The sequence below is a fragment of the Berghia stephanieae genome, chromosome 8, assembly GCF_034508935.2.
Source record: "Berghia stephanieae isolate SIO BIC M18660-M18661 chromosome 8, UCSD_Bste_1.3, whole genome shotgun sequence".
Taxonomy (NCBI): domain Eukaryota; kingdom Metazoa; phylum Mollusca; class Gastropoda; order Nudibranchia; family Aeolidiidae; genus Berghia; species Berghia stephanieae.
Window position 1 is genome coordinate 52164204 of NC_088367.1, and position 13780 is coordinate 52177983.

Below are 13780 nucleotides of genomic sequence, written 5' to 3' on the forward strand. Positions count from 1 at the left end.
GACGAGACATGACTGTTAAGCGATATTGCAATTGTTTCCCGACAGAGACGACGCTGTAAACAGCGAGGTACTCATTTTAACAGTGAACAAGGTGAGAGAATGCGAGTAAAGAGCCTTTTCCAAGGACTCAATTATGCGCCACTCAGAGCGGGACTCGAATCCAGTACCGTCCGATCCAAAGGCGAGTGTCATTTCACAAGATCACATGCATAGCCGCACAAAAAAGTGATGTGAGAATAGATTCATATGTATTGAAGGAGGAGAGAGCGGATGGAGTGAGTAAAGTTCTTGGATATTTATAGAAGGAACCAAATTGAGGTCACTCATCTCATTGTTATTGTTTTTAGACACCCATTTTTATGATTAGTTCTCATTAAAATATATCAGACTATAACGTTCAAGGTTCCATGTAGATCTTTGGGCTGGAGTGATATTTCTGGCTGGCGGACTTTGTGAGTATTTTAATTTAACACAGAGCATCAATAGAAGGAATGAATTTGACGTTAGTCAACCCGTTGTTATTGCTTTTAGACAGCATTTTATAATTAACTTATCACTAAGTTATATCAATCAGACAATGAACGTTCGCGTTTGCAGTTTTGTGTGTTAATATGTTATACCCCGATGGAGATGTCGTGAGTATTTTTCCAATACGCATAACATCCATACATTTGCTATCCGATTTAAGTTTAAAAGCAACGTAGACCACGGAATTTTTTCCATTTTGTGGACAATAAAGATTTGTTATTTATCGTCATTATTATTATTATTATTATTATTATTATTATTATTATTATTATTATTATTATTATTATTATTATTATTATTATTATTATTATTATTATTATTATTATTATTATTATTATTATTATTATTATTTATAAAAACAAATCGACAGTGTTCCCGTGGCAGGTTAAACGGGTACTCCTCGGGACTACTCGCATTCGCACCCCCCCCCCCCCCTCAACCACCACCGCCACCACACACACGCACACAGCTCTTTTTTTTTGGTGGGGGGGGGGGGGGGGGGCGTTGTTTGTAGATTATAATTCAGACAATGCCCACCCCTGTCATCACGTAGTCAAGGCTTTTTGGCATCTGCCAATCCCAAATGTCTGTGTCAAGGTCGACCGTCATGTCGCGTCAACGGGTGAGGAGGAAAAAAAAAAAAAAGAACTGGCATATTATTATATCATTACATTGAAAATTATGAAAACTATTTTTATTTTGTATGAAATCCTTTATAAATTTTACGATGATCAAGAACGAAACTTTTGCCATCTACCTCTTCCTGGCGCAACATCTATAAAAATATTATTTTTAAAAAATAATAACACAGCATTTATTTGGCGCAATATTCACGTGCTCAAAGCGCTTTACAAGGGGTCCCAAGGCAACAGCAATATTAAACTTGAAAGACGAGACATGACGCCTGTCAGGCGATGTGACATTTTTTCCTAACAAATTCAACGAACGGCCATGTACTCATTTTACACCTGAGTAAGGTGAGAAAATGTGAGTAAAGAGCATTTTCCAAGGACTCAACTCTGTCTCGAAACCTGAACCTTCCGATCTGGAAGCGAGAGTCATACCACAAAACAGGGAGGGGCACTGTTCTGTCGGCCACATAACCTCAATATTAATTAAATTTTATTTCTAATTTCATCAATTTTTGGAGTAAAAACATAGTTCTTGGTATCAAACCTATTGTAAATTCGACGCTGATCACGAATCTGACGTCAAAACAGCGAAAATCCGAAAAAATTTGTCCAATTTTTTATACTGCCACGCCCCCGATCGCCGATCGCCTCGAAAAATATTAAGCAAAGCGGGCTTTGCGGGCGATCGACCGTACCTAGGTTTATCGGCCAGGTATTTGGCCACACACATTGCGTTTTCACCCCGGTTTGCCTGATCGTGGTTCGGACGCCTATCAAAACCGTGCGTGTATGGAGCCTTTATAAGAATTAATATCACGAAAATAGGGTCACTGTGCAGTAATTGAATCACAAGCAACCCTATGACAGTCCACCACCTTCTTTATCCAAATAATCTTTCGTTTAAATATTAATTCTGGAATGCAATAGTCCCTTTAGAGCTATTATGCCCATGGAGCCGGAGTTTATCCCGGTTTCTATAGCGTGAAACCGACAATAGCAATTACGTGCTATCATTGGGATAGGACGCTGGCCTATCGCAAAGTACTTTCCGTCAAATCTAACAGACTCAGCTACCCATTCACTGATTGGTGGACAGGAGGGTCAGAGAAAAATCGCGACTGCACCCGGGATCGATCTTGGTCCCTTTGCGTGTGAAGCGAGTGCTCTACCAACTGAGCTATCGGGAGCCCCTGAATGCAATAGTGCACCAACTTATTTCTCAGCTCTCACTTCCATGCCCATTCAGTCAAATGAAATGAAAGGTAATCTCTGCTGCTGCTGCTGATGATGATAATGATGATGATGATGACCAACACAACTACAATGTGTCACTTAGGTAGTATGTGTGTGTGTGTGTGTGTATGTGTGTGTCTTTGTGTGTGTGTGTGTGTGTGTAATAGTGAGAGAGAGTGGGACAGAAAGAGAGAGAGAGAGAGAGAGAGAGAGAGAGAGAGAGAGAGAGAAAGAGAGAGAGAGAAAGAGAGAGAGAGTGTGTGTGTGGGTGTGTGTGTGAGAGAGAGAAAGAGAGAGAGAGAGAGAGAGAGAGAGAGAGAGAGAGAGAGAGAGAGAGAGAGAGAGAGAGAGAGAGAGAGAGAGAGAGAGAGAGTATTTTATCGTTCAGTGGCCCAGAGTTACGATGTCGTGTCTATCACAAGACTTGAGAAATGTGCGTGAGCAGTGTCCGGATAATTGACATTGATCTTGGAAAATTCTGTTCCCGGCATGTGTCCTTGGGTAAAACACTTTACACACTTTACCACACTCGACTCAGGTGTCAGTTAGTACCTGATTAAAGCAGTGGCGGATATTGCTAATGTGTCATTTAAAAAGTGATCGCCTAACAGGCGACTGTGTACTGATTGAAATGGAAATATGGTTCCTCATGGCCTGCTGTGAAACGAATTTTACTGTCATCGACAAGTAGAAAAACAAAACAAAAACAAAAGCAAAACAAAACAAAACAAAAAGAAACAAAAACAAACAAAAAAACCCCAAAAAACAAAAACAACAACAACCAAAAACAAAAACAAGCTTGAATTTTATATAGTGCAATATCCACTAAACGTGCTCAAAGCGCTTTACAGGGGATCCCTGGCCAACAGCAACATTTAACATTTAGGAGTGACATGACGCCTGTTAGGCGATATTACAATTGTTTTTTTCTTTCCGACAGGAACAACGCTGTTGACGGCCAGGTACTCATTTTACACCCGCATACGGTGAGAGAATGTGAGTAAAGAACTTCTTCCAATGACTCAACTATGCGCCGAGCGAAGCTAGGACCCAGTACCTTCCGATCTAAAAGCGAGTCGCATACCCCAAGACCACATAGCCGCATACAGCAAGAAATAAAAATTGTTGACACTCTTGTGCTTTCGTGGAGGTGTTTTTCTTTTTATTACTACCCGAATTGAAATAGCTAAAATAACTATAATTGTTAGTGACATCAGATTTAAATTACTATTTTTTTTTTGCATAATGTTATGAAATGATTCAAGTTTAGTGTCATATCAATTTAACTCCACCCACTATTGGTTACTGAATTATGACTTTTAACCCTCTTCCGCACTAGGACAGGACTGTCCTGGGACAGTCCTGTCCCAAATCTGTAACATATAGAATTTAGAGAAATCTTCCGCACCTATTGGGACGGGACAAAACAGTCCCGTTGTGTCCCAAGCCGTTGTGAAATGCTACAAAATGAACGGGACAGGACTGTCCCAGTCCCGTGTTCATATCGCTTGTGATAATAGAAAAATATAGCAGACTTCCGCACTAGGACAAAAAAGTCCCAGACTTGGCGGCGCCGTGTCAAAATTGAAATGCCTGTCTATATTTTCTGCATCCATACTACTACTACTACTACTACTACTACTACTACTACTACTACTACTACTACTACTACTACTACTACTAATACTACTATTACTACTACTACTACTACTACTACTGTTGCTTCTGCGGCTGCTAATGCCACTAATATATTAATACCTACATCCCTTACATTTTGTATTTATTTCCAATTCCATGGTATTTATTTTCCAACAATAGTCCACACTTTATCTTAGTTCACTGTCTTCTATACTGCATTACACAGTTCCTACCCGCCTCCCCTCTATTAACATAATTAAGTACGCACTTTTTATAAATTTCTATTGCTCTGTTTTAATTCGCGCTTCCTCACAAAGTAGCATACAATTTCCTGCCCATCAATGTTTTTGTTTATGTACGTTAATTGTCCGCTTCAATAGCGTGAAGCGGACAATTAACGTATTTGTTTGAAAACCTTTGAACAGGACGCTAGTCTATCGCAGATTACTATCCCAGCTTGACAGGTACCCTTTTACACCTACCTGAATGGAGTGAGTGATTGGAGTAAATTTTCTTGCTCTAGAAAGTACAAATTGGCTTCGGTCGGAATCGAACACAGAACCTCTGAGTCCAAAGTACAACGCGCTAACCATGGGCCATCTTGCCTCCTAAGCTTATAAATCCGGAACTTATTCATGTTGCTGTAGCGTTGAACAGGCAGATAACAGTTTAAAATTAAAAAAAATAAAATTCTCTTTTTCATCCCATAGGGGAACTTTTTCTCGAGGGTCTATTCCAAGGGAAGACTGGAATAACCCAGTCGTCAGCCGCAATGCAGCGCCGCAAATTGAGCTAGGGCGAGGTATAACCCAGGCGTTAGCCGCAGTGCAGCGCCGCAAATTGAGCTAGGCGAGATGACTTACTCAAGGCAACACAGCGCATCAGCGGGTGATCGAACTGATGCCTTTCGGGTACGAAGCAAAGACCGTACCACCGAGCCATGCTGACTTTCTATTATCCTCTTGAATGATGCTAGTCCGTCAAAGATTACTTTCATCAGCGAACTGGTACTCATTTGCACCTGGGTAAAATGAGGTGATTCCAAGAAAGTCATTTTAAGATAAGATCGGAGATCACCATAAAGTCTACGGAATTGACCCTTGATGCACCCAATATTGTTTTCTCTTTCAATTTGTCTTTTTTTTTTCCACGTAGTAAAGCACAGACATATGCAACCTCTATTTCATCCATTACTAGTAGTAGTAGTAGTAGTAGTAGTAGTAGTAGTAGTAGTAGTAGTAGTAGTAGTAGGAGTTGTTGTTGTTGTTGTTGTAGATGTAGTAGTCGTAATAGTAGTAGTAGTGGTAGTAGTAGTAGTAGTAGTAGTAGTAGTAGTAGTAGTAGTAGTAGTAGTAGTAGTAGTGGTAGTAGTAGTAGTAGTAGTAGTAGTAGTAGTAGTAGTAGTAGTAGTGGTAGTAGTAGTAGTAGTAGTAGTAGTAGTAGTAGTAGTAGTAGTAGTAGTGGTAGAGGTAGTGGTAGTAGTAGTAGTAGTAGTAGTAGTAGTAGTAGTAGTAGTAGTAGTAGTAGTAGTAGTAGTAGTAGCAGCAGCAGCAATAATATTACTCTTGCTATAAGAATATTTTAATGATTATATAAATCTTATGTAAACAAATCCCATTGCACAGAGTAAAATATCATTATCATCATGTCGTATCTTATGTTGATTCATAAAATGTGAATTATTAGAGTTGTACCAAGGACTTATTTTTTAAATTATTAATTTATAATTCAAACTATTAAATAACTAATCTATTAATTAGAAGATTTTACATTATTATTATCACCATTATAATAATAATAATAATAATAATAATAATAATTTATTATTATTATTATTATTATTATTATTATTATTATTATTATTATTATTATTATTATTATTATTATTATTGTTATTACTATTATTATCATTATTACTATCATTGTTTGCCTTGCTTTATTATTGATTTTATTTACTCGATTTGTTGATGAAAATATTATATTCTTGTATGAATTATATTGACAATTGCCTACAAATAAACTTTTTAATCTTGTAAAAAAAAAAAAAAAAAAAAAAAAAAAAAAAAAATGCATTCGCGCAGGTGTGTCCCGGGACAGTCCTGTCCTAGTGCGGAACCCCTGTTGAATAGAAGTTTTCTCCAGTGGGACAGGACAAATTTGTCCCGGGACAGTTTTGTCCTAGTGCGGAAGGAGTCTTAAAGTAAACAGGCAAAACGCAGTGCGCGGTCTATGGAACGCATAATTTACACACCAAAAATGGCAGACGACGTAGAAAAAAAAGAGTGAAAGTTTGTTTGTGGCTACATGATTTCAAATCACCTACAAAAGTAAGAAGACTGAGCCGGCAAGAATAATATGATAAAAAAAAAAACAAAAAAAAAAAAACAAAACATCAAAGGTGAAGTCAATACATTTGTTGTATATAACCTGCCTAGGGAATAAATGAATCGTTGTGAAATGTATTGAGCATGGGAAATCCACGTAATTGCGCTATAAAAATGTTCATTCATATTTTAACCAGGAGAGGCAATTTGTAGACTCCCATTTCCCATCCAGGGGAAATCGGATATCTGGGTGTGTTAGATCTTGCCGAGTTGGCGTACCTACCTACCAGTTTATGTTCTGGTTTTCTTTCTGCTCTGGGTGTTAATTGCGCAAGGGGCGGGGGGGGGGGGGGGGGGGGGGGGTGTTGTGGATGGGGGTAGGCGTTACCATCCTCGAAGACCAAATTAGATTAACACTTCGGGGTCGCCTGGTAGAGAGCAGGTGTGGTCATTATTCGTACCAAGAACATACAGAGTTTGACTATTCGACTTGCTGTATGGCATTGAGGAAACCACTGCGCGCTAGCTTGCTTTGAGGCGCTGTTCCAGTCTTCCCTTGGAATAGACCCTAACGACAAATTTTGCCCAGATGAGTATTAGTGCTTAGGCCACTGGGACCCCCCCTCCCCCCCCCCCCTTTGGGAGTTTATGCCACTATGTTTTTCAAATAATAGAACTTATTGGCCATACAAATTCCACTGTTACCGTAAAAATAAGTGTCATTTAAGAGAGTTATGGCTCTTTGAAAAAAGTGAGTTGTGTCCCCTTGCAAAAAAGAGACAACATTTCTTTCAAAGGCTCTGGAGACTACAATATTAATTCAAATATATGCAAATTGGGTATCAAACTGAAGGAAATTGAATATACTATCAAACTATGTGCACAAGCTTTCAATTTGTAAATATTATATAGATTCACAGAAAGTTGAAACAATTTGTCAGTAATCTCATGAAGTGTCATATCTAAACTTATGGGCTATTTCAGTGTTTTACACAAAAATTATTTTAAATATGGCCAAAAACAGCATGTTCATTAAAAATGTAGCACTGAAGAAAGCTATGGCCCAAGCCTCAACAACAACCTTCATATTTCTACGTCACAGGAAAAACTAAAAGTGTACGCAACCCTTAAATTTTTCTCCACTTTGTGGGATGCCAAATTCATCATAATTTTCATTCTTTTTAAACATGGTATTGATGTCCAGTTGTCACATTTAAAAGTAAGTTGAAGGTGTGGTAAAAACAATAGATATATCATGAAAAAAGACTAATTTGTTCACAACCCAAGTGAAGCATCATTACCGAAGACTTTTGAACGAAATCGCATTGTTATATTATGAAGAATAATTGATACTCAAAAGGGATCCTTGATTCAAGATGCAGTAAGTACATAAAAACAATATCCTTATGTGTTTTGCAAACATGCTTTACTCCTTAACAGTTTGCACTGCTCACCAATTTATTACATATCCTCATCATCAGTACCAAAATCCTCTTCGTCCTCTGAAGTGTCGTCAAGGAAATCACTGTCAAAGCTATCACTACCATCCCCGGCATATGTATCTTCGTCAGTACTGGTGCAGCTTTCTTCATACACAATTTCCTGCAACTCATCTGGAATGAAAGTATCTTTGAACCACTGTACTTCCAATTCATTTGCAGAATTTCTCTGCCAACCGTTATCCTCTGGTTTTGGAATGCTAGGATTCTGGCACACTGCATTCCTCCAAATGAGTTTGAAAGTTGGCTCTTGATATGTGCAGTGACAATACTTGACTACAAGGAGGCATCTGACACAGATCAATTCCACCACTGCATGAGATGGTACCTTTCTTTCCTTTGAAACGCTGGCGAACTATGTCATACCTCACTTTGTTAACACTTGTGCATGAGGTTTTGGCATACAGCTTGCACACAAATGACTCTAACATGAGACAGTCATTACTCGAAACAGCTGCTGATGTTCCAAATCTGGAGAACAGAATTCTAAGATCTTCCTCCTTTTGAAGAAATTTTAGAGCTTTCAGCTTTCCTTGCCCAGCAAAGCAACTTGTTGTGTCACAGCCTGTGAATGCATGGACACCAAGTAATGCATCACACATCTGTTTAGACAAAGTCTTTGCTATCTGAGAGACATTGATTTGTCGCCTGTTGTTGCTACAGCCAGTATAAAAAATCAGGGCCTTTCCAATTGTCTCTGAGAATGAAAGGAGAAGTAAGAAGACATCCGTGTCTGGTGATCTGACAACAATTGTTTCGCAGTTTGGTTGGCGGGAAGCATATTGACAGTGCAGTATAATTCGTGTGTCTGCCTCTTCCTGTGATGAGTAGAGATCTAGACAAGGTACAGCTGTGGTAAATTCATCCGTGTCACTGTAAAGTAAGGTGCATCTCTCTTCACAGACAAAGAGGATTTCCCTGTTTCTCAGTTTCTTTGCATATTCGTTACTTTCCCATTCCTTGAGGAGAAACCTGATAAGGGATCTTTTGTTATCAACGCAGCTGAGAAATGATTTCCAACGTCTGGGCACTGTTGTTGCAGATCCTCTTAACAAGTATGCATTATCTTCAGAAGATCCTCTCCTCAATCTCTCACAACCTTTGATTGAATCTTCTATGTAAGTATCAGTCACAAAGTGTACACAAGCTGCTTGTGGTAAGGAGGAAAATGTAAGTTTGGCTACTTCACCAAATGTATTTGGGATTGCTGACAGAGTTTGTAACAGTGCATTGCCATCAACAATGTAAACGGTGTTTGTTTTGTTTTTTTGCATAATCCTCGAACATTAATGAATTGTCAGGCGTGAGCTTGTGCAACTGAGTTGCTTTGTTGGTCTTCAGAGGTAAACCATCTGATGAAGCCAGCGACCATGGAGTAGGTGTTAGAGGATATTGAAGAACTTTTTGAAGATCAACACTGTGCTCTTGGGACAAAACAAGAAGCTGGCCAAATAAATTTCTTTGTGCCTTGATTTTGACCACGTTCATGTCTTTTTTCACTGTTACCACTTTCCTCAATGATGCAAATGTCTTGGTCTTGTTCCTTTCTAATGGCTTGTGAAATTCTACAGTCTTTTCCTTCAGTCTGTTTTCAACAAAACTTTCAAACAATCTTTTTCCTGTTTTTTCCACAGCTAGCAGGTCATCAGCAACATCCTCTTGCACTTTCATTCCTGAAGCTAGACTGACCAGACCATCTTCAACTTCAAAGGGATTGATAAATGCTGAAAATGCCTGGAGGATCTTTTGCACTCGCTTTTCACTTTGTCTTTTTTCTGCAAGGCTCAATTCTTTGTGGGTGTCTATATCTATACAGTTGTTGTTGCTGATCATTCTTTGGGTTGCTGATACATATTCTGCTCGATTGTGTCTTGTTACACTCCAACGGTAATAGCTTGGAAGACTCTTGCTGAACCCAACAATACCTCCTTTTGTCTTTGCATGTTTGTTTATTGTTTGTCCAATGGTCATATCAACTGCTATTCTTCCAGCAGGCGTCCTTGATCTGGAGACACTAAATCCATTATCTTGTAACATTTCTTCTGCCCCTGGGTGGGAATGAATCAGGTTGGCTAGTGACACAAAATATACACTGAGATACTTGGCATAATTGTGGTGATTCATGGTAAAAAGCAGTGGGCACAGTTCTTTTAAACAAGATATATGAAGAAGAAAGTTGTTTGTCTTTGTAGCTCGCAGAAACTGGAGGAGAAGCCAAACTCTGTCCATGTATTGGATCCAGTATTGTGCAGTTTTTCCGTACTTTCCTGAGCGGACACTCTCTTTGAAGGCTTCATACTGGGAAAATAACTCAGCATACACAGTTGACTGGAGAATTTTATTAGCTGTATGGCTTGAAATTCCTTCGGTGAATTCCTTTATGTAAGACATGAGGTCTTTACTGAGTTTTGAATCCGTGTCCTGCTCAAATTTTGCAAGCAGAAGCCTCTCTAGAGCCTCCAAAACAGACACATGCACTCGTATAGCCCTGTTGTAGTTCTTTCCACTCATAACCCTATCCATAGAACCATGTGCACATAGCCCTGCTTCAGTCACAATTTCTTCAAAACCAGATCCACTTTGGAGCTTTCCCAGGGCACCAAGATATGAAATTATGGTGTGAAAGACACCCAGGTGAATAATGACTGTTTTGTAAAGCTGTGGGTTTTGCTAGACAATATCGTAAGCTTTCTTTGCTACAGCAAGGTCAAATGTTACAAATTTATATGTGTTATATGCCCATTAATCATGCCTGAATTGTGCTAGTACAAAATTCCTCTTGTTTATTTATCACTGAAAGGAAGCAAATACACTGTAATATATATTTTTTTCATATTATAGAGAAAATGGCTATCAAAGATTTAAAAATTCTATATAGCTTTGTAAAATATTTTATGATATGAGTCAACAAATGAGAAATGACAATAAAATTCCACTATTTATTGCATTTGAAGCAATTTTAGGGTGATAAACAATCATTTTATTCACAAAAATGAGTTCACGAAAAATTACACCCGATGACCTTTCAAGGGCCATAACTCCTGTAAATGATACTTGAAAAAACTGTAACACCCGGATTAATTTGTGTTATATGTCCCTGAAGCATGCCTGAATTGTGCTAGTGCAAAATCCCTCTTGTTTATTCATCCTGAAGGGAAACAAGTACACTGTAATAGATTTTTTTTTCAAATTATAGAGAAAATGGCTATCAAAGATTTAAAAACGCTATATGGCTTTGTAAAATATTTTATGATATGAGGCAAAAAATGAGAAATGACAATAAAATTCCACTATTTATTGCATTTGAAGCAATTTTAGGGTGATAAACAATCATTTTATTCACAAAAATGAGTTCACGAAAAATTGCACCCGATGACCTTTCAAGGGCCATAACTCCTGTAAATGATACTTAAAAAAACTGTAACACCCGGATTAATTTGTGTTATATGTCCCTGAAGCATGCCTGAATTGTGCTAGTGCAAAATCCCTCTTGTTTATTCATCCTGAAGGGAAACAAGTACACTGTAATAGATTTTTTTTCAAATTATAGAGAAAATGGCTATCAAAGATTTTAAAACGCTATATGGCTTTGTAAAATATTTTATGATATGAGGCAAAAAATGAGAAATTACAATAAAATTCCATTATTGATTGTATGTGAAACAATTTTAAGGTGATAAACAACCATTTTATGCACAAAAACGATTTCACAAAAAATTGCACCTAATGACCTTTCAAGGGCCGTAACTCTCGTAAATGACACTTGAAAAAACGGTAACACCCGGATTAATACTCAAGATATATTGCTGTTTCAGAAAAACCATGTGGCGAAAACTCCCCAAGGGGGGGGGGGGGGGGGGGAGGGTTTCGCCCACTGGCCCATGCACTATATAGGCTTCACCTCGTACATGAAAGAAGACAAAGACAGAAATAGCAACCAAAATGTTTATTTTCATTGAGCATCGTCAGTGATAACAAGTTATATAACAAATCGACAGACATGGCACGAACTGCGTGGATCTCAACCAGACATTACAACAACTTGTTGGTTTTCAATAAATAAATAAATAAATAAATAAATAAATAAATAAAAATACATAAACATAAAATAATTTCATCTCTGATTTCATCAACATGAATTTAGTGACAACAACAACAGTGGATTTATCCAAAATAATTTAAATATGTGACCAGTTCTCTCAATCTGGTATGCTATCATCAAGCCTAAAGCTTCTTTTTCTTCTTCTTCCAGCGTGTCCCGTATTTTAGACTTCCCATCAACACAGAGGGGACAGGACGTACGATATATTTTGTCGTCAATCTGGTTTTCTAGTAACCTATTTATGTTTTGATTGTTTTTTTGCCCCAAACGTTCCAGGTTTGGTATTTTGTTCTATTTCTTTTTTTTTTTTAATCTGTTATATTCATTTTGTTTTGTTTTTCTAAACATCTTAAAAACGTTTGACACGAAAAGAAATCACCATAGGGTATATTGATTATAGAAATGATTTAACTAACACTTCCACTAGTGACTGTGGATTAAATAAAAGCAAAAGATTTGTTTAAAAACGTTTTTGTTATTGTAACAAAACAATGACAGGAACAGATTCTCATAGCATTAAAAGTGTATTGAATATGTAGAGAATCAACTTGGCGTCACACTTTGTTGGGTGTTTTGATAAGCTATTATTGATGTCAGGCCCAACGTCTTTGAATTATTCCACCAAGAAAGTCGATCAAGACTGAATCCTTCCACGGGGCTTCAGAATTTATTTAATATCAATGTCTTGTTTTTGGGTAGAATTCGACAAAAATGACGTTTTGTCATTGGCTCCAATATACATAATGTGTAAAATATTGCACGATGTGACGTCACTCCGATTAAAACAAATTGCACAAGAATCAACACAACACCCCCATCGACACAAAGTAAATAAAAAAGAGCATTTTTATTGTAAAACTTTGGACATATTGCACAAGCCACTCTTTGTTATCAATAAATTAGTTCATCTACAAGAATAAGGGAAGTAGGTACTGCTTGAAATTGAAATGTGTCAATAAGGTTAGATATTGAAAAAAAAAAGTAATAAATTTGATGCAACAAAACGGCAACAAAAACCCACCAAATCTTCAGGTCATTGGTGGACAGAATGATTCAATGCGTCATCAACATGATGTCATTACGTATATCAAAATCTATAAAAATGTATTTTTACTAAACATAGGTCTGGGTATTGTAGTATTCTACAGATATAATTTTTCTTATGAAGCATTTTAAAGGCACATTACATATCACGCTGCTTATTGATATATACGATATTTGGTATGAATTTATCATTATAATATGCGGTATTTTTTGTTTCTGTTTTGACGACTAAGCAGTGACAATGGGGTAACAAGCAAAGTTCATTCAAATTTTTAAAAATCGTCATTTATTTGTAAATATAAAAATCTCTACGCTAAAATGAAATTTCAAAAATTCATCTCCAATATTTGGCAGTTCATCTTTTTGAAATAAAAAATGTTGTCATTATCTTACATGTCAAATTGATACAGTCTTTTTCTTCCTCTTTTCATAGAAGTAGAAGTCCTGTTTCTTTCTATCAAAGTCCTAGTTATTTGCTACATATTAACTGATACTGACTGACGGGTGTTACATTCTGGGTTCCAAATAATAATAATAATAATAATAATAATAATAATAATAATAATAATAATAATAATAATAATAATAATAATAATAATAATCATAGTGTATTTATAAAGAACGTGTCATTGATCTGTGTACGTGTGTGTGTATATCCGGACTACACCACGTGATCAGGCGTCTGCCTCCTGGTACAGTGGATTGTCTAGAGACATGGCCGGGTCACTCACTCGAATCGATCCCTGAAATAATAGAATAGAAATCATTGATGAAGATGAC

At 37.2% G+C, this 13780-nt stretch overlaps 1 protein-coding gene across 1 annotated transcript in view; it reads right to left on the reverse strand.

Moving 5' to 3' along the window:
- Positions 1-11828: 11828 nt before the first annotated feature.
- Positions 11829-13780, reverse strand: part of LOC144979059 (MAM and LDL-receptor class A domain-containing protein 2-like) — a 269405-nt gene continuing 267453 nt past the window's right edge. The window contains 1 exon segment of the mRNA XM_078925674.1: positions 11829-13743. Coding sequence (XP_078781800.1) covers positions 13675-13743 — 69 coding nt within the window. The 3' untranslated portion in view covers positions 11829-13674.